Source organism: Girardinichthys multiradiatus, chromosome 6 (genome assembly GCF_021462225.1).
Source record: "Girardinichthys multiradiatus isolate DD_20200921_A chromosome 6, DD_fGirMul_XY1, whole genome shotgun sequence".
NCBI lineage: Eukaryota > Metazoa > Chordata > Actinopteri > Cyprinodontiformes > Goodeidae > Girardinichthys > Girardinichthys multiradiatus.
In genome coordinates, this window is record NC_061799.1 from 8469316 (window position 1) to 8490552 (window position 21237).

A 21237-nucleotide genomic window follows, 5' to 3' on the forward strand; every position below is an offset into this window, starting at 1 on the left:
ACGAACCTGGCTCACCCTCCACCGTGCTCCCCCCCAAGATCATCCACCTGGTGCAAGTAAGTGCAAGTAAGACAGGATTACATGGACCTTTCACTTACCCGACACGCTCCCGGAGTTTCCATCCATCTTTCTTCTCCTCCCTCCTGGCAGATCTCCAAATCACCCTCTGTCAGCAAAATATATCAAGATCAACAACCCAGAATATTTTCTGCCACTTACCATTGATCCCTACACCATACAGCAGCAAGTTCCTGGTTCTCCAGCATTAAAATATATTTCATAATAAACTTGTTAAACCTTTCCTGTTTCCTGAGTGTATTTCTGCATGTGGGTCAAAGCAGCTAAAAAAAGCAATGACAGAACACTCAGGCCAATCTGACCCAGTAGATACACTCAGGAGGACTCTTTCAGATCATAGCCTCCAGATCCAGTCCCACAGAAACTCACTTCGATCCCTCCTGAAACAACAACGCCACACCAACCAACAGATTGAAAAGATGTCCTCATTACTCCAGCATGCTCTGAACAGCCTAAGTCCTGCTGCACCAGAAGGCGCCGCTGAGCCTGCCGTCTCACAGCAACTTCCTCATTCCCGTGACGTCTTTCCCCAACCCGGAGACGTTTTCCGGTGAGGTTGGTAGTTGTGGAGGTTTCCTCCTACAAACGCCCAGAACGACAAACTCAAAAAATATATCACTGAATCCCTAGCTCCAGGCATCATTCGTCCCTCTTCTCTAGTCTCCTCTAGGGGCAGGATTTTTCTTTGTGGGAAAACAAGATGGATCCCTTCGTCCATGCATTGATTACAGGGGACTCAATCTTATCACAATAAAGAACAAATATCCCCTTCCACTTATCTATTCTGCGTTCGAACCAGTACAAAATGCAACCATATTCTCCAAACTCGACCTCCGAAATGCTTACCATCTCGTCCGAATCCGCGAGGGGGACAAATGGAAAACAGCTTTTAAGACCCCCTTGAGACATTTTGAGTATCTTGTTATGCCTTTCGACCTTTGTAACGCCCCAGCCGTGTTCAGGACCTAGTGAATGTTGTCCTGAGGGACTTTATCAATCGTTTCGTCTTTGTGTATCTAAATGACATCCTCATTTACTCAAAGAACTTCTCAGAGCATAAACAACACGTCCGCCTGGTCCTTCAATGCCTCCTACAGAACCGTTTATATGTAAAAGCTGAAAAATGTGAGTTTCACAATACCTCTGTTACCTTCCTCGGATTCATCCCAGAGGGTGGGCAGGTTCGTTTAGACCCAGACAAGATAAAAGCTGTACTCGAATGGCCCACTCCTGACTCACATAAACAGCTTCAACGGTTTTTGGGCGTTGCCAATTTTTATAGAAGATTCATCAGAAACTACAGTCCAACTGCAGCCCCATCAACCGCTCTGAATTCCACTAAACATCCTTTTGAGTGGACTCCACGGGCAGATGCTGCTTTTCATAGACTCAAGGACAGTTTCTCTTAAGCTCCCATTCTCATTTACCAAAATCCTTCTAAACAATTCACCCTAGAAGTAGATGCATCTAACGTTGGAGCAGGAGCTGTGCTGTCCCAAGTTTCAGACTCTGACAGCAAACTTCATCCTTGTGCCTTTTTCTCTTGCATATTCAATCCGGCAGAGAGAAATTATGATGTGGGAGACCGCAAACGTCTGGCAATAAAACTGGCCCTGGAAGAGTGGTATCAGTGGCTGGAGGGCGCTGAACACCCAGTTGGGATATGGACATAAAAACCTAGCCTACCTTCAAGCAGCCAAACGCATTAACCATCGCCAGTTTCGTTGGTCCCTTTTCTTTTCCTGTTTTAACCTCTCGATATCATACAGACCTGGTTCCAAGAATATCAAGCCCAACGTCCTCTCTCGACAGTCCTCCCCGGACGACTCTGACAAGGAACCTGCTCCCATCCTACCACCAAGTTGTGTTGTTGGAGCCCTCACGTGGGATGTGGAGAACTTTGTATCCCGGGCCCTCAGGAACCAGATCCCGGAACTGGACCCCCAAATCCGAGCTACGTCCCATCAACTGTCTGGTCCCGCCTGATCCACTGGTTCCATTCATCCAAGTTCTCGGCTCATCCTGGCTTTAGTCGAACCATCGCCCTCATCTCCCGAAGGTTTTGGTGGCCGTCCCTTCATAGAGACGTTAAAGAGTATGTACAAGCCTGTGCTATTTGTGCTAGAAACAAGACCTCTAACCAACCACCCGCAGGACTATTGCTACCCCTTTGTATTCCTAAGCGGCCCTGGTCACATATTACCCTTGACTTTGTCACCGGACTTCCCACTTCAAAGGGTATAGGTATACTCACTATTATCGACCGTTTCTCTAAGACCTGTCATCTTATCCCCCTCAGAAAACTACCCCCTGCCCTTCAGACAGCTCATCTGTTGGTGAAACACGTTTTCAGACTCCATGGAATACCTCTGGAGATCCTGTCAGACCGCAGACCTCAGTTCACAGCTAAGGTTTGGAAACAATTCTGTTCAGCATTGGGAGCTAAGATGTCTCTAACCTCAGGATATCATCCACAGTCTAATGGCCAAATGGAACGAATGAATCAAGAACTGGAATCCACCCTCCGTTGTTTAACTTCAACCAACCCCACAGACTGGAGCCAATTCATGCTTTGGGTCGCGTACGCTCATAATTCCCACACTTCTGCTGCCACTGGTTTCTCCCCTTTCGAAGCTTCTCTGGGCTACCCACCACCATTGTTTTCCGCTAAAGATCTCTGTCACTTCAGTACGACATCACATCCATAGATGCAAACATATCTGGACAGCCACTTCACAAACCCTTCAACGTACTGCAGAGGAGAACAAGAGGTTCACGGAAAGGAGAAGGCTTCCAGCTCCCCGATACCAACCTGGTCAGAAGGTTTGGCTCACGTCACGTGACATCCCATTAAAATCGATGTTCAAGAAACTTGCCCCCAGGTTCATTGGTCTGTATGAGGTTGAGGCGGTTATCAATCCTTCAGCGGTCCGCTTAAAGCTTCCTTCGAGTCTCCGCATTCACCCAACGTTCCATGTTTCTCAGATCAAACCCATCATCACAAATCCTTCTTCTGTTGTGTCCCTTCTTGTAGATGGCTTCACAGTTGCATTTCCACTCTAGTCTGTTGTCCAGGTGAACACCGAGGTATTTATACTTCTACACCACCTCCACTTCTTCTCCCATGATAGAAATAGTTTTTGACTTATTCCTGTTTCTCTTCAAATCTACAATCATCTCCTTTGTTTTAGTCACGTTCAAAATGAGATGATTGTTTCCACACCATGCCACAAAGCGGTCCACCACCTTCCTGTACTCAGCTTCTTGTCCATCTCTGATCCACCCCACGACTGCAGAATCATCCGAGTATTTCTGCAGACGACAGGAGTCTGTCTTGTACTGGAAGTCTGAGGTGTACAGAGTGAAGAGGAATGGTGAGAGTACAGTCCCCTGTGGTGCTCCTGTGCTGCTGACTACCTGGTTAGACTCATAACCCTTCAGTCTCACAAACTGTGGTCTGTTTGTCAGGTAGTCTTTGATCCAGGAGATTATTGAGGCCTCCACCTGAGTCTTCTGGAGTTTCTGACAAAGCAAATCAGGTTGGATTGTGTTAAATGCACTGGAGAAATCAAAGAACATGATCCTCACAGTGCTGCTGGCTTTGTCCAGATGACAGTGGGTTTGTTGAAGCAGGTGTATGATGGCATCTTCAACTCCAACTCCACATCGATAAGCAAACTGAAGAGGGTCCTGATGGTTTACTGTTTGCTTACTCAGGTGGGCCTACAGGAGTCTTTCTAGGACCTTCATGATGTGGGATGTCAGGGCAACAGGTCTATAGTCATTGAGGACTGATGGGTGAGTTTTCTTTAGTACCGGAACAAGACAGGAGGTCTTCCACAACACCGGAACCTTCTTCTGGGCCAGGCTAAGGTTGAAGAGGTGCTGCAGAATCCCACAGAGCTGCTCTGCACTGCCCTTCAGGACTCTAGGGCTGACATGATCTGGACCTGCAGCCTTATTCCGATTCAGTCTATCCAGTTGCATCTTTACTTGACTTCTTGAGACACACAGGTGGAAGGGGGAAGCAAAGGAAGCATCAGCATCTTCTGATATGGTTGAAGGCAAACATGTAGAAGCAGAAGGGTCTAGGACTGAGGTGGAAGATAAAAAATGTGAAGTGTTACTGGACAGCTGTGGGTCAAAGGAGGGTAGGATGTCTGGCTATGAGCAGGAGAGGAGGATGTGAAGCTTGTTTCTGAACTGAACCTATTGAAGAATAAGTTCAGTTCATTGACTCTGTCCAGACCTTCATCGGTCCGATCATCCCTCTGCCTGAAGCCTGTGATCTTCTTCATCCCTGTCCACACATCTCTGATATTGTTTTGCTGGAGCTTGCTCTCCAGCTTCTTCTTGTACACCTCCTTGCTGTCTCTTATCTTGACTTTAAGTTGCTTCTGTAAACTCCTCAATAATTATCTGTCTCCCTCTCTGAAGGCTCCTTTTTTCGTGTTAAGCAGGTCCTTCAGGTCACTGGTGATCCAAGGTTTGTTATTGGGGAAGCATCTCACGGTTCTGGTGGAAATGATGTTATCCACACAGAGGTTTATATAGTCGGTTACACACTCATTCATGGCATTGATGTCCTCTCCATGTGGCTGGCACAGTGCGTCCCAGTCTGTAGCCTCAAAGCAACCTTGCAGAGCTTCTTCAGCTTCCTGTGACCATTTTCTCACAGTCCTCTTTATTACAGGTTGCCTCTGAACAAGGGGCTTATATTTTGAGCAGAGAAAAATGAGATTGTGATCTGATTTGCCTAGCGGAGGTCTTGTTGTAGAGATGTATGAGTCCTTGACATTTGCATAAAACAAATCCAATGTTTTGTTTTCTCTGGTAGAGCAGCTGACAAACTGTTGAAACGTTGGAAGTGTAGCAGAGAGTGAAGCATGGTTAAAATCACCAGAAATTGCCACAAAAGCATTGGGGTTTTGTGTCTGTAGATTAGCAACAACTGAGCTGATGGCATCACATGCAGTGTCAGCAACAGCGGAAGGTGGAATGTAAACTGTTGCCAAAATAACACTGGTGAACTCTGTGGGTAAATAATATGGACGAAAACTTACTGCCAACAGTTCAATATCTGGACTGCAGAGATGACACTTCACAGTTGCATGTCCCAGATGACACCATCTGTTGTTCACAAGTACTGCCAGTCCGCCTCCTTTACATTTACCGCTCCTCTTTAAATCTCTGTCTGCTTGTATGGTTAAAAAGCCCGGCAGAGAGACGCTGGAGTCGGAGATATGATCCTGCAGCCATGTCTCAGTAAAGCACATAATACTGCATGCCCGGTACTCTGGCTGGGTCCTTTGTAGGGCTTGGAGTTCCTCCAACTTGTTTCCCAACGATCTCACATTGCCCATCATAATCGACGGAAGAGATGGTTTGAACTTCCTCCTTCTCTCTCTTCTCTTAGCTCCTGCTCTGCATCCACGGCATCTCCTTTTCAACTCCTCAGGGATTTGGGGTTGTAGTTGAAGTATTATTTGAGCTTTTGAGATAATAATCAGCTGCTCCCGGTTGTAAGAAACAACCCCGTTGCCATGGCAATGCATAATAACAAATGTCCAAAAATAGAAAGTATTAGGAAAAATCTTCCAAACTTCACAGCATCTGACACCGGAGAGGACAGTTCTCCAAAAAATATCAACTGTATCCACCACATCTCCAAATCACCCTCTGTTCTGCATCAGCCTCATCAGGATAGGAGCCTTTAGAACCCAACGCTGCCAACACTCCAGTGCCTGAGTGTTAACCTGCAGCTCTAACTCTAGCTGGCCAAGACAAGTCTCTGTGATTTTTTCTGAGTACTTACCTTCTTGTGTCCTCCTTCCCAGGTTACCTCCAGTCCTGCTCCACCTTCTGCTATGGAAAGAAACTTGTGCCATCAGAAACTGAATTTGAATTGCTCTGACTGAATTTGTATTTGTGTAATTTGAAATTAAATGCATTGGTTTTAAAATTAATTTCACTAAACTCAAGATCGTCCACCTGGTGCCACCTCTACCTCAAGTGCAAGTAAGACAGGATTACCTGCACCTGGACACGCTCCGGGAGTTTCCATCCATCTTTCTTCTCCTCCCCCCTGGCGGATCTCCAAATCACCCTCTGTAAGCAAAATATATCAAGATCAACAACCCAGAATATTTTCCGCCACTTACCATTGATCCCTTCTCTATACAGTGACGAGTTCCTGGTTCTCCAGCATTAAAATATATTTCATAATAAACTTGTTAAACCTTTCCTGTTTCCTGAGTGTATTTCTGCATGTGGGTCAAAGCAGCTGACTTTAACTCATTGCAGTGCATTTCAAAACTTTCCTTTCCACACAAGATAATCTTGGGGTCATCCTCATTGTAAACATTCTGGGCATCATCTTTTTCTATCAAACATAAACGACAAAAATGACATCCATTGAAAGATTCTGTAAATCCCAGAATTGCGTGCATCCTTAAGTTGTTCCCAGTTACCTGACATATAGTGCCAAGGACTTTTTCAGCAGAAAATGGCAAATCAAGGCCACAATTCTCAAGTGTTTTGACGTCATTAATCAGTGGCTCTAAAATAGGATTAAAGCCATTTCTTTTCAAATTTTCTGTGTGAAACAATGCAACCGAATGAATTTCACAAACTCTGTGAGATTCATTTGTTGTTGCTACATCGATATTGTAGACTGTGGTTTGCATGAAGGTGAAGAGCTGGCTCAGGTACTCATCGTACGACATGTTGAACATGTAGTGGGTTTTAAACAGTTCATCAAATGCACCCAACAAGCTGGTTTCACAGGGGATGAGTTTTTTGTTGGATAAAAATAGGACCAGCATACCTTGTGAAAGTGCAACATTTTGTCCACTGCATCACTGGGGCTTATCTTGGTCCTCTTCCGTCCAGCTGTGGGTGGCAGGAGATGGAGGAGCAGCAGCAGAGAAGTCACTGTCCCAGGCTATAAGGAGAAAAATGGTGTGAAACAAACCATTATCATTAAGTTAGAGTACACAAACATATTTTAATCAATCACTACTGGTTACTTCGTTCTCTGTTAGTTTCTCAGCAGCTTTTAGAAGTCAGCACAGCTCAATTGAAATGTGGCCTCATTGATAACCTTGGGCCTGAAAGTTGTGTCCCACCTCTCAAGCATCGTGGAGGCTGTTTCAGCTCCAAACAGCAGAAGGAAGTGTGTTGATCATATCAATACACAAAATTCCAAAAATCAAAGTAGTGTACTTTTGAGCAACCAAACAATGGAGTGTATATAAATGAAATGCTCAACTCACCAGCCCTTTAATATCTAAAAAAATGTTTTAATTTGATTCTCTGTGGGTCATGCACGAGGTCTTGGCGATTGTGAAAGGTCATTTTCATCTTCTGAAACACACTTGCTTCAGCCTGAGAGTGAATGAGAAATGACATGGCTTCTCTGGAGGCATCTCCATTAAGCTGCTCAGGCAAAGTGGCTGCCAATCTCCTGTGCTTTGGTCCTTGTGCTTGACCCACTATATCCATCTTGGCTGGTCTTTTTGCTGTATTTCTGGAAATAGTCTTAAGGCGCCATGCTAAATATCCAGTGCCTTTCTCCGCATCAGAACTGCTCCTGTTAAGATATTTACACCTTAGCTCTGCCTTAGATTACTAAGTAGAGAGCTATTGGTCGAACCCAGTGATTCTAAACATCACAAAAACTCTGATGAGAAACTCACTTAGTATGACACTTTTTGATGGTCAACAGTGTAAATTACATATGCTTCCCTTGAGTACCTCTTTTGCAGCCTCTGACTCTGAAATCTCTGTGAAAGGCGTGGGTATGACTTCAGAGCTGGACGTACGTCTACCTATAAAACTATAATCTCAACTAGAGGGGTCATTGTTACTTGAAAAAAGTGATGTGTTGGTATCGGTGAGGGAGGATGATGTTGAATTACCTAAAGGTGAGAAGTAAAAAAATGTAGCGTTTGGTTCCCCAGACACTGGTTATTAAAAAAAATGTAAACGTGATTTCACATTTTCAAACTGTATTTGCAATTAGACACAGATCTTTCTTTGAAATATAATTTTTTGATAATCTACTATGTTATAGTAGTCAAGGCAGAGACATGATATCTCAACTGATATTTGTGAAGCAGAAAAACCTGAACATTAATTATAACTGATTTTATAATGAGACATACCTTCCTCTGAAGAGTAGTCTCATGTTGCTGGATTTGGACCAGAATCAACCTGTATCTGAAGAATGATGTCTTTCACCAGTGTCTGAGCTGGGTAGTTAATAGATTTAATGTGATCAGAATAACTACACATGTTTTTCAAATATAAGATGGAGTAAAGAATACAGTTAGATTCTAAAGTATTGCACTTAAGTCTATTAAACAGCTATCATAGACTTATGGCAGAAGGTTTTTTTCATACCTGATTGATTTGGCCAATTCTAAATGGCAATGATTATGTTCTAATGAATATTAAAGTAAGTTACTCCTAAATTTCACTGATGATGACAACCAATATCTGTTTTTTTAGTGATTTATGGACAACTGTATAAATGTACCTACCAGCATCAGGAATTTGGTCAAGTACTGTCAGGCATAAATCCAGACTGGCCTCTATCAGATCAGAAAAAGTGTCTTCTTCAACTACTGTGTTGGTTTCTTCAGTAGCATCAGGAAGCCCAAACTTGTATTTTACTGTAGGAAGAAAATTATGAAAACAGCTTAGAAAAAACTTATGATGCTGATCTTAAGGTGCTGTAAGTGATTTGCATTTGTGAATATACATTTTGAATAGCTCTACTTTTTAAATTTAGGTAACTACCAACACCAGTAATGCAATACAAATACAATAAGGATTTTCTTTGGCCAGTTGATACTTAAACTGAAAACCAAAATAGCCATCCTAAATACATAAATCGTTATGTTTTTTTAAGAGGGCAACTTTGAGATGGCTACTCAACTTGAGCTATAAAATAAATTTTAAAAAGTCTCTTTTATGAATTGTAACGTGTTTTGACATCCAACATGGAGCAGGCGGCAGGGGATGTTTAGTGTCTGCCTGCAGGAGGACAATTGCCTTCACTGCTTTGGGAACCAAACAGTTTCTGAGTGTGTTTTTAATGTGATTTTCCTAAATCGTTTTCCTGACGAAAGTGGGACAACCAGTGCATTGCCCGGGTGGGTGTGGTCTGTAGCAATGTGTCTGGCCCTTTTCTGGACTCTTGCAGCATAAATCGAGTCTAGATCCGGTAGATGACATCCCACAATGTTGTGGCAGCAATGAATGTTGTGATCAACTCCACCTGGACTGAATTTAGTGTTAAAATTTAACTCGCTTGGTTGACAAGGCTTGCAGAGCTTTTTGATCACTACAAGTGTTAAACAACTTCAAAATCAACACCCATCAATTATTAACACTGAAAAAACAACACTACAGATTTCGCTGTGTAGCAATGCATGCAGAGCAATTGGGACACCAGTGCAGCCAGCAGGGCAACAAGAATAAAGTACCTGTGAAAGGTCCAAAAACATCAAGGGATTAAACAATATAAGCTAACAGCATAACTGTTGTTTCATTAATAGTACATACCTCTGAGCACACTGGAGTATGGTTCACATTCCTCCCCTGGGTGATATAATGAAACTTGGATAGCCAAAGACAACATCTTTAACAGCTTCTGGCATTTCTCATCCTTAATTTATTAGGTTTTTTTTTTACTTTTTTTAATTGTAAATGACCTATAGAAATGTAGGGGTTTTCAGGACCAATGTGATTTAAACTTCTGCAGTAGTTTACCATTTTTACAGACTTGACTTGATTGGTTGTGTGTGTTTCCTATGCCTCTACCTTAACCACACCTGTTTGGATGACATCATGTACTAGACATGAGTTTAGCATGTCTAGTATTGTTAAAGAAACATGCTTGTGTGTATTCCATGGAGAATGTAGATCCTTACTTCTACACTCTGACATGTCCACAAGGCTGCCAACATTTCCAAGTCCAACATGTTCCAAGACAGACAGGGCCTAAAAGTACATTTGTTTTTTCCTGTCAAGCATTCTTGGTATCCGCTGAAGTCTCCCCTTCTCTGCCTCTTGCAACCTTCCTTTAAATAGGTTTTTACATCTCTGCACTTTCTTTAAACAGTTTATTTAGCCAATATTGAGACCCTTGTGGTTATTTGTTTTCCAAAAAGCAACTAGCAACAAATCTAGGGAATTTGTTTGGTGTTAATGGAGACTTTTGGACACTCATGTGAAAGCATGTATTGTTCTCAAAGAGCACAGTGCTACTGTGGACCCCTCCCCTGTCCCATAGCCTTCACAGGCTGTACTGTCCTCAGGCAGCATTCCTCTCAGCTGGGATCAGAGCTGGATAAATTTACTTCTCTGCATCCAGACTCTAAATGACTAATGCATGTCTAAAGATATCATTGACTGATGAATATTCAGAAAATGTAAACATTTTCTTCATCTGAAATAATATATTTAGGTTCTTCTTAGAGGGGAAGCTTAAAGTAAAAAACACACTAGACAGAAATAAATTAAAAGACTGAGAAAAAAAGTAAATAAAGCTGCTATAGTTTCTCTTTTGGATACGTTTTGTCAACTCCAAACGCGGATAAAGACGGAGGGTTGGAATTGTGACATTAGAAAAGTTTATATATTTGCAGTTCTAAACATATTTAGGGCATGTTTTACTCACTTGTCTCACCTACATTATTCCTCTCTAATTACACACATTTAACCAACTACCTACATTAGGTCAAGATGTCAGTTAGCATCCTATAGCGACTTTTGTCCTTAACTGAGGAGGTGGCAACGCTGCCTCTGAATACACTTGTTAAAATCAGGTATTATCAAAACTTGAAAATTAAATCGCTGCTGTACACTTATGAGGTGTTTTACGGGTTTTGGCAATTGTCTGTATTAACATAAGGGAAAACTTTGCTTCTATTGCCTGCAGTACAGACCTGTACTAAAGGATAATCTGTGGAGAATTTTGAAACAGTGGAATGTGACAAAATAACATCTGTAAAACTTTGTAGGTTCATATCCTCAATTCCAAAAACATTATTGTTAGTTTTGTTAAAGGCAGTTCCAACATACAATGTGTTAACAGCTTTATAATACATGTCCATCCATCACCAGCCCCCCAGTGATCCTTACAGGGTCACTGGGGGGCTGGTGCCTATATCCAACGGTCATTGGACAGGCCGCTAGTCTATCGAAGGGCCACACAGAGACACATAGGACGAAAAAACCATGCACACACTCACACACACTCCCACAAAGGGCAATTTGGAGAGACTGACTAAATGCAAAATCCCTGCAGAAAGACCTCAGAACCCAGAACCTTCTTGCTGGATGGCGACAATGCTGCTACTATATAGCCCTTAATACGTTTCATTTTTCGAAATGCAGAAGTAAATATACAGCAAACAAGTGAAATAATTTTTTTTCAATAGATGAGAAATCCTGGGCTGTTGAGTCAGTGACACAAAAGTCAAAGTAAATAGAAAAATCCATGCTTTTAATATATCTGAAGGCATAAGCTCCTATCAACAAATTATGCAGAATTTTTAGTATTCATCTAATATTCAGTTTTATTCTTCAAATATTTCTTAAAAAACTAAATAAATTGCTTTGAATAAGTAAATACAAGCAAAGCAATTAGACATCGAAGAGTTTATGTTGATCTAGAAGCTTTTAGAAGCAGCTGAGCTCAGCTGGCTATCATCCTTTGTGTAGGTGTCTGAGGATTCTACTCTTCTGCTGAGCTCTCCCATAATCAAAGCTTCAGCACTGGCCCAGTCTCCAGCGGAGGCATCCTGTTCTGCAGAGCATCAAGTCCAGCTTCTCCAGAAACAGCTGCAGCAGCAGGAACAGCAAGCACTGGCAGCTTCAGCACAGGTACTTCCTCTCTTTTAATGTTTGTTTTTTAGTGTTTTTTTCTGGCACCTGCATTACCCTGGACCTACATGTAAGGCACTATTTTAAAACAAATTTAAAACAAAAATTTCACATAACATGATTTAATGGTGTTTAATAAAAACAGTATTAAAACATAAATGCAACAATTAAACACAATATTATGATTAATACAGTTATAAGTACGTATGTCCCAATCCGATCCCGGGTTATCAGCATAGGGACCTCATGATGGCATTTCTTTAATGATCGTTGTCTGCCGTTCCGTGATCATATCAGCAACACATATAGCCATGTTTTTTACGGCCGACTTTTAGGTATCAGGGATTGTTACACTGTTTGATAGCTCAGGCAAAATATTTTCTGGATCAAATCTGGGTTTTCAGTTCAGAATCTTAGCTTTCTTTACTCGTACAATGACATTTAGTGTGTGAGAGAAGCTGCTGAGGATTCTCAGTCTCTTCATACAGGTCCTTCTCAAAAAATTAGCATATTGTGATAAAGTTCATTATTTTCCATAATGTAATGATGAAAATTTAATATTCATATATTTTAGATTCATTGCACACTAACTGAAATATTTCAGGTCTTTTATTGTCTTAATACGGATGATTTTGGCATACAGCTCATGAAAACCCAAAATTCCTATCTCACAAAATTAGCATATTTCATCCGACCGATAAAAGAAAAGTGTTTTTAATACAAAAAACGTCAACCTTCAAATAATCATGTACAGTTATGCACTCAATACTTGGTCGGGAATCCTTTTGCAGAAATGACTGCTTCAATGCGGCATGGCATGGAGGCAATCAGCCTGTGGCACTGCTGAGGTCTTATGGAGGCCCAGGATGCTTCGATAGCGGCCTTTAGCTCATCCAGAGTGTTGGGTCTTGAGTCTCTCAACGTTCTCTTCACAATATCCCACAGATTCTCTATGGGGTTCAGGTCAGGAGAGTTGGCAGGCCAATTGAGCACAGTGATACCATGGTCAGTAAACCATTTACCAGTGGTTTTGGCACTGTGAGCAGGTGCCAGGTCGTGCTGAAAAATGAAATCTTCCTCTCCATAAAGCTTTTCAGCAGATGGAAGCATGAAGTGCTCCAAAATCTCCTGATAGCTAGCTGCATTGACCCTGCCCTTGATAAAACACAGTGGACCAACACCAGCAGCTGACACGGCACCCCAGACCATCACTGACTGTGGGTACTTGACACTGGACTTCTGGCATTTTGGCATTTCCTTCTCCCCAGTCTTCCTCCAGACCCTGGCACCTTGATTTCCGAATGACATGCAGAATTTGCTTTCATCCGAAAAAAGTACTTTGGACCACTGAGCAACAGTCCAGTGCTGCTTCTCTGTAGCCCAGGCCTGGGGAATGCGGCACCTGTAGCCCATTTCCTGCACACGCCTGTGCACGGTGGCTCTGGATGTTTCTACTCCAGACTCAGTCCACTGCTTCCGCAGGTCCCCCAAGGTCTGGAATCGGCCCTTCTCCACAATCTTCCTCAGGGTCCGGTCACCTCTTCTCGTTGTGCAGCGTTTTCTGCCACACTTTTTCCTTCCCACAGACTTCCCACTGAGGTGCCTTGATACAGCACTCTGGGAACAGCCTATTCGTTCAGAAATTTCTTTCTGTGTCTTACCCTCTTGCTTGAGGGTGTCAATAGTGGCCTTCTGGACAGTAGTCAGGTCGGCAGTCTTACCCATGATTGGGGTTTTGAGTGATGAACCAGGCTGGGAGTTTTAAAGGCCTCAGGAATCTTTTGCAGGTGTTTAGAGTTAACTCGTTGATTCAGATGATTAGGTTCATAGCTCGTTTAGAGACCCTTTTAATGATATGCTAATTTTGTGAGATAGGAATTTTGGGTTTTCATGAGCTGTATGCCAAAATCATCCGTATTAAGACAATAAAAGACCTGAAATATTTCAGTTAGTGTGCAATAAATCTAAAATATATGAATGTTAAATTTTCATCATGACATTATGGAAAATAATTAACTTTATCACAATATGCTAATTTTTTGAGAAGGACCTGTATGTGTTGCACTCAGTCCAGCCGAGCTCAGTGTCTTGTATGCAGAAAGCTCCCATTGTAGGAGAGTTGATCATAGCACAGCTTGAAAGCTCGTTGCCAAGTTGTAGGACTTTAAAATAAAAGCACATGAGGCAATAAGTTTATTCTACAAGGTTAAATAAAACTGGAGTTGACAATGTTAGTAGCCGAAATATAATAATGTCAGCTGAAAAAAAACGGATTAAAAATGCTAACTTTACCTGAGTTACATCTCAATTACCTGAGATGCAACTATTTAGGTTGAGGCAGATTCACGTTTAAAAAGAAAAGATAAAGCCATTAGTGGTTTAGGTGACGCGTTATCCGAATATAACAGCTTTCTTTAGCGAGTTAATCATGTCGAGACAGTATATTAAAGCTGACCTGCTGAAACTTGGTGGCAATGACTTGGGCAGCTAAGCAGTGTCCTCCAGTTTAACATTGATTAGCAGCATCCCCATATAATTCGATGACGGTCACCAGTTATCACAAAGACAAATGCATCTGCTACACCGGTTATGGAAAGAACATATTTTTATGTCAGCAAAAGGAAAAATTGGAGAGACTGCAGCATCTGGATCGTCATTGGGGAGTGAGTTGTAATACTGAGCTACCATGCATTTAATCATACACAGGACATTTAAATGATTACCTTTAATGAATTACACTGGCTCCTTGTATCTCAGAGAACAGACTTTAAAATATGTCTGTTAGTTTATAAATCACTGAATGACCAAAATAGCTTTATTGCTATTGTATAAAGCTTCCGGACCACTCAGGTCTCCTGGTTCAAAATCGCTATGCATTCCCAGAATCAGAACCAAACACTGCAAAACATTTATTTAAATCACCCTAATGACGTATGGGGAAGTTGTAAAGAAAACTGCACTACACCACCATTCCAACAGGTGGCAGTAATAAAAAAACCAAAGGCAAAACTGGCAAAGCCCAACCGAGAAGCCAGTATCTTCTTTTCTTTTTTAAACTTTATTAAGAATAACAAAACAGAATGTGGAACACAACAAGTTGACAAAAAGAACACAGATAGGAAAATGAAGAAAAAAACCCCCAAAAGATCCAACGTGATTATACCTTGTCTCGTACTCGTCGTCTTCCGCTTTATCTGGGACAGGGTTGCGGGGGCAGCAGACTCAGTAGAGACGCCCAGACTTCCCTCTCCTGACACATTTCCTCCAGCTCAAAGTCTAGCCTCACCACCGGGAAGGCTGGCGAGGCAACCCGCTGTTACTACGGTGGGAGCGGAAAACTCCGAACACATCAGAGTTTGAAATTAAGCGATGTCTTGATAAATCAAGCAAATATTTCACGTCTACACAGTTATATTCCCGGACTAAAAACATTGTAGAAGTTCATTTGTGTCACAGAAAGTGTCATTTTTCACAATTTACTCACAGCTTTTGCCGCTGTGGTCCGCCATGGCTGCCACTGCTTGACCAATCCGCTTCGACCCGCAATGAATTATGGGTAATGATGAACCGCGAAGGATACTCACGAACTATCCTTCAAATCAGGCAAAAGAAGGACACATTTGTCTGTGGCATTTGAAGGAGTTTCGGAAGGATTCATAAATTGGGACAGCCTTCGTCGCCGCGCTGTGACCTAATCGGCCTACAAATACGGCCTTTGAAGGATCCAGCCCCTGAATTGGGACATACCCATAGTCCTTCCAGTGTGTCCTGGGCCGTCCCCTGGGCCTGCTCCCAATGGGATGTGCCTAGAACACCTCCCGAGGGAGGCGTCCAGGAGGCATCCGGTGAAGAGGCCTGAGTCACCTCAAATGGCTCCTCTCGATGTGGAGGAGCAGCAGCTCTACTCCGAGCTCCTCCCGGATGGCCGAGCTCCTCACCCTATTTCCAAGGGAGTGCCCGGCCACCCTACGGAGGAAGCTCATTTCTGCCGTTTGTATCTGAGATCTCGTTCTTTCGTTCATGACCCAAAGTTCGTGGCCATAGGTGAGGGTAGGAACGTAGACCAACCAGTAAATCGAGAGCTGGCACAGCGTCCCCGTTACTGCGGCAGCCGCAGCGATATACCAATCGCACACTCAAATCTCCCCTCACTCAAGAATAAGACCCCAAGATACTTGAACTCCTCCACTTGAGGCAAGCCACCCTTTTCCGGTCGAGAAATTGATTTTACCACAAGCATAAAATGGCACGCTATAGAGTGCAACCAGTTTGGTCACACATGTAACTTAATTTCTCAGTGGTGGGACTAAAAAAAAATCTGAGGTTGCACAAGTGCGACCAGCCATCCAAAGGTAAATATAACCAGAGACATTCGCTGTGCCCAGGTAAACAAAATGGCAAAATCCAGAAATGAAAAGAAACGCATTGATGAGTTTTTTAAGATTCTGCTGGAGCATTAGTCCTGTAATCCCGGAAAAGTTTTTTAGGTGATAAAAGGCCGACTTAATGATTGTCTTTATGTGTCTCTGGAGGTTCAGGTCTGAATCCATCACTACACTCAGATTTCAGACCTTATCTTTGGTTTATAGCTGTAGTAACTGAAGCTGTGTTCACAGCCACGCATTGATTTCTTCTATGCATAGTAGCCAACGCTCAAATAGGTTCAGTCTCCTTGAGCCATGTGGATGTCTTTGAACATCTTGACAAGGGCAGTCTTGGTACTGTGGTGAGCACAGAAACCTAACTGGAAGACATCAAAGCGGCTGGTCATTGTTAAAAAGGTATTTAACTGTTGAAACACAGCTTTTTCAATAACCTTACTGATGAATAGGAGATTTGAGATGGGCCTGGCATTAGTAACTTGTCCAGATTATTATTTATAACAGTGGTTTGATAGTTGCTGTTTTTAAGGCCTGGGGGACACCTGACAACATGTTGGACTTTATTATTTGAATCAAATCAGATGCTATGACAGGCAAAATCTTCTAAAAGAAAGCTGTGGGTAAAAGGTTGAGACAGCAGGAGGAGGAGCTTGGTTGATGTATAATTTCTTCTAAGTTTTTGTAGTTGGTTTGGTAAAGTTGGTGCTGGACTTGATATTGATGTACAGACTACTCTTCTAATCATTGCAGAAAATTTGGGATTTGTATTCCGTTTTTCACAAGATTTTTCATGTTGCCAGTGAAATCAAGGAGAGGATAGTCTGGACTGAATGGAGGTAAGAGGTGGGTGGTTGGTGGGGTCTGGGGGGAAGAGGTTTGGGTCCTCTTTTGGAGGCTAAGTGGGGTTCCACATGTACTGTTGCAGTATGAGGAGATTCCATGTGTTGTAGTGATAAAGAAGTCTCCTTCTGTGTCATTTTTCTCCATGCGTCATACTCATCTCAGCAGGCAACAGTTGTCCTTCAGAATGTCATTCTATCAATTGTTTGTACTCTCTTGTCCCCTGTTTGTGACCAAGGCAGCTGGTGTCTGATTCATAGAATAGAAAATGTTAGAAGGGAAGAGTTGTACTCCATTTTCATTAAGACAAAATCCATCTTTCTTGATAAGATGCCTTCTTTCTATAAAGATATTGAAGTTGTTGATAAAGTTCACAGATTTTGCAGGACATGCTTTCTTAAGCCATTAGTTGAACATCAGCAGTCTAACAAATCTCTCATCTCATTCCATCCCAAACTATCCATAGAGATCCACTGAAGAACACCTTTATAGTGAGACCTTGAAGTTCGTTCAACTTAATAAAATCCTCTTTCAAGATTTCTGATTTTTGCTTTACAACATTAATGGCTCCTGTGTGTATAATGAGGTTTTTCTCTGTTGGATGATCTTCCATGTTCATCAGTATTTTCTCTGAGGTATCAGACACCATGGTTTTGACAAAAATACTTTGGTGTTTTTCTTGCTGCAAAGTGTTCCATCTCATTCACTGCTCCATCACCCACTACAGGTCCTTCTAAAGAAATTAGCATATTGTGATAAAGTTCATTATTTTCCATAATGTCATGATGAAAATTTAACATTCATATATTTTAGATTCATTGCACACTAACTGAAATATTTCAGGTCTTTTATTGTCTTAATACGGATGATTTTGGCATACAGCTCATGAAAACCCAAAATTCCTATCTCACAAAATTAGCATATCATTAAAAGGGTCTCTAAACGAGCTTTGAACCTAATCATCTGAATCAACGAGTTAACTCTAAACACCTGCAAAAGATTCCTGAGGCCTTTAAAACTCCCAGCCTGGTTCCTCACTCAAAACCCCAATCATGGGTAAGACTGCCGACCTGACTGCTGTCCAGAAGGCCATTATTGACACCCTCAAGCAAGAGGGTAAGACACAGAAAGAAATTTCTGAACGAATAGGCTGTTCCCAGAGTGCTGTATCAAGGCACCTCAGTGGGAAGTCTGTGGGAAGGAAAAATGTGGCAGAAAACGCTGCACAACGAGAAGAGGTGACCGGACCCTGAGGAAGATTGTGGAGAAGGGCCGATTCCAGACCTTGGGGGACCTGCGGAAGCAGTGGACTGAGTCTGGAGTAGAAACATCCAGAGCCACCGTGCACAGGCGTGTGCAGGAAATGGGCTACAGGTGCCACATTCCCCAGGCCTGGGCTACAGAGAAGCAGCACTGGACTGTTACTCAGTAGTCCAAAGTACTTTTTTCGGATGAAAGCAAATTCCGCATGTCATTCGGAAATCAAGGTGCCAGAGTCTGGAGGAAGACTGGGGAGAAGGAAATGCCAAAATGCCAGAAGTCCAGTGTCAAGTACCCACAGTCAGTGATGGTCTGGGGTGCCGTGTCAGCTGCTGGTGTTGGTCCACTGTGTTTTATCAAGGGCAGGGTCAATGCAGCTAGCTATCAGGAGATTTTGGAGCACTTCTTGCTTCCATCTGCTGAAAAGCTTTATGGAGATGAAGATTTCATTTTTCAGCACGACCTGGCACCTGCTCACAGTGCCAAAACCACTGGTAAATGGTTTACTGACCATGGTATCACTATGCTCAATTGGCCTGCCAACTCTCCTGACCTGAACCCCATAGAGAATCTGTGGGATATTGTGAAGAGAACGTTGAGAGACTCAAGACCCAACACTCTGGATGAGCTAAAGGCTGCTATCAAAGCATCCTGGGCCTCCATAAGACCTCAGCAGTGTCATAGGCTGATTGCCTCCATGCCACGCCGCATTGAAGCAGTCATTTCTGCAAAAGGATTCCCGACCAAGTATTGAGTGCATAACTGTACATGATTATTTGAAGGTTGACGTTTTTTGTATTAAAAACACTTTTCTTTTATTGGTCGGATGAAATATGCTAATTTTGTGAGATAGGAATTTTGGGTTTTCATGAGCTGTATGCCAAAATCATCCGTATTAAGACAATAAAATACCTGAAATATTTCAGTTAGTGTGCAATGAATCTAAAATATATGAATGTTAAATTTTCATCATTACATTATAGAAAATAATGAACTTTATCACAATATGCTAATCTTTTGAGAAGGACCTGTATTAGGGTTTGTGGCCTGGTGGCTAGCTCTTTCTGAAGCCATTTAGGAGGAAACCGTTTATAGGGATATTTGTTCCCATACCTCTCGCTGGTGAAAGAAGAACCTTCCTTTGGGGAATCAGTCTTGCACAAGTGGAGCAAACCTGTTTTCTAGTGGAATTCTTTGTTTTCAGTTGGTTTGCTTCCATCATTTGTTCATCATTTTTGCTGGGGTTGAAGAAACGTTCTCTGTATCCTGGTAGCCGTATTCCCAGATCAGAAGGAAGAGATTTATCTTTTGGTTTTGCACTGAAAGAGTTCCAGGGAGGACTGTTAGTTGGTTTACTCTCATTTACTGCAGCATTCTGTTTCTTGGTGGTGCTAGTTAGCTGTATGTCAGTCTAATCGCTGTTTAAAATCATTGGTAGGGTTGTTTCAAATACATACCCAGGATTTACCTCCGCATTCACTTTATGCCGAAGAATTTTAATTTCCATCACTGTTATTTGCTTGAAACGTTTTCCCAGTCATCTGTGGAAAAGCGAGGTATCTTGTAATAATTAGCTAAAGGTAACTTTAGCACTGCTTGCAGCTAACAGAAGTCTTTATTAGCTGACTTAGTCAAAACAACAGGATAACTCAAAAACTTCTTATTTCAAATAAGAGTCTCAGACATAAATTCAGGGTGTCAAGATTAAAGCACCCACCTTCATTTCTGGGACTCATAATAACTTCACCAGATGACGTCACATGCTGACAGCAAATACATACTGCTTTAAGAGAGAGACTTTCCTTTTCTGAAAGATGTTGTAGTGTTTTAGACTTGCAGGTTAATGGATCACATCTTTACAATTGAAATGTTCTTAAGAATTATGGAGCATAAATCAGAGAAAGCTACAGCTAAAAACATGAGTAATCAAATCCAGAATAATCTCAAATGGAAACCTAGGGTGCAAAATTCAATTCAAGTGTGTGTAGTTTGCGTTATTTCTTAAAATTCATGCTTCAGCCAAAAGGTACAAAAGAAAAAGAAAGCTACATATCTCTTTTTAATGATGTGTCCTTCTTTACCCAGGTTCATGTTCTTCAGGAGCAGTTGTCGGTGGAGATGTGTGCACGCACTGAAGCCCAGGCTAGAGTCCAGAGGCTGCTGCAGCAGAACACAGACCTACTGCAACACATTTCACTCCTGGTCAACCAGATCCAGGAGCTTGAACTCAAATCTGCTGGGCAATTAACATCTAGTGAGTGAAAAGCCTTGTTTCTTTATTTATTTTGTTACTTCTTTACTTTATTATTTTACATTTTTTATGTCTATTTCTGTTTTCGTCTCTGCAAAGCTTCAAACCCCTTTATGTCCCTCTTCTTTCCATTCTTTCTGGTTTAATTTTCTCTCCCTATCTTCCGGTTATAGCTCCTTTTTATCATCCACTGCTGGCATGCAATTAATTATCCCCTGACAGGCATGTCAGAGAATGCAGTAAAGATCTCTGTTCCTCTTCCCCTGCATCCAGCCAGTGGTGATAAGCTACCATGAATTAATTACTTATGAAACCCTGTCAGCACTGACATCATCCCACTCTGTGAAATTTCTTCTTCTTTGCATAGAAGATTTATTGGTCTTGTTTTCTGTCTTTTTATGTGACTAAAATTCCTTTTCTTTTTAATGTGCTGCGATACAGTGCTTTGCAGAAGTATTCATATCTTCAACTTTTCCCTTGTCATATTAACTGTAGTGTATTTCAAAGGGATTAGTTATAATTAATTAGCAC

The 21237-nt window shown here is 42.1% G+C and overlaps 1 protein-coding gene across 2 annotated transcripts in view; it reads left to right on the forward strand.

Annotated features, from left to right (window-relative positions):
- The window catches only part of LOC124870556 (carboxyl-terminal PDZ ligand of neuronal nitric oxide synthase protein-like), a 54005-nt gene that overhangs the window by 27338 nt on the left and 5430 nt on the right, over positions 1-21237 (forward strand). For both annotated transcript variants that reach the window (XM_047369316.1, XM_047369315.1), the window contains 2 exons: positions 11812-11973; positions 20541-20709. In XM_047369316.1, coding sequence (XP_047225272.1) covers positions 11812-11973; positions 20541-20709 — 331 coding nt within the window. The remainder of the gene's footprint in view (positions 1-11811; positions 11974-20540; positions 20710-21237) is intronic.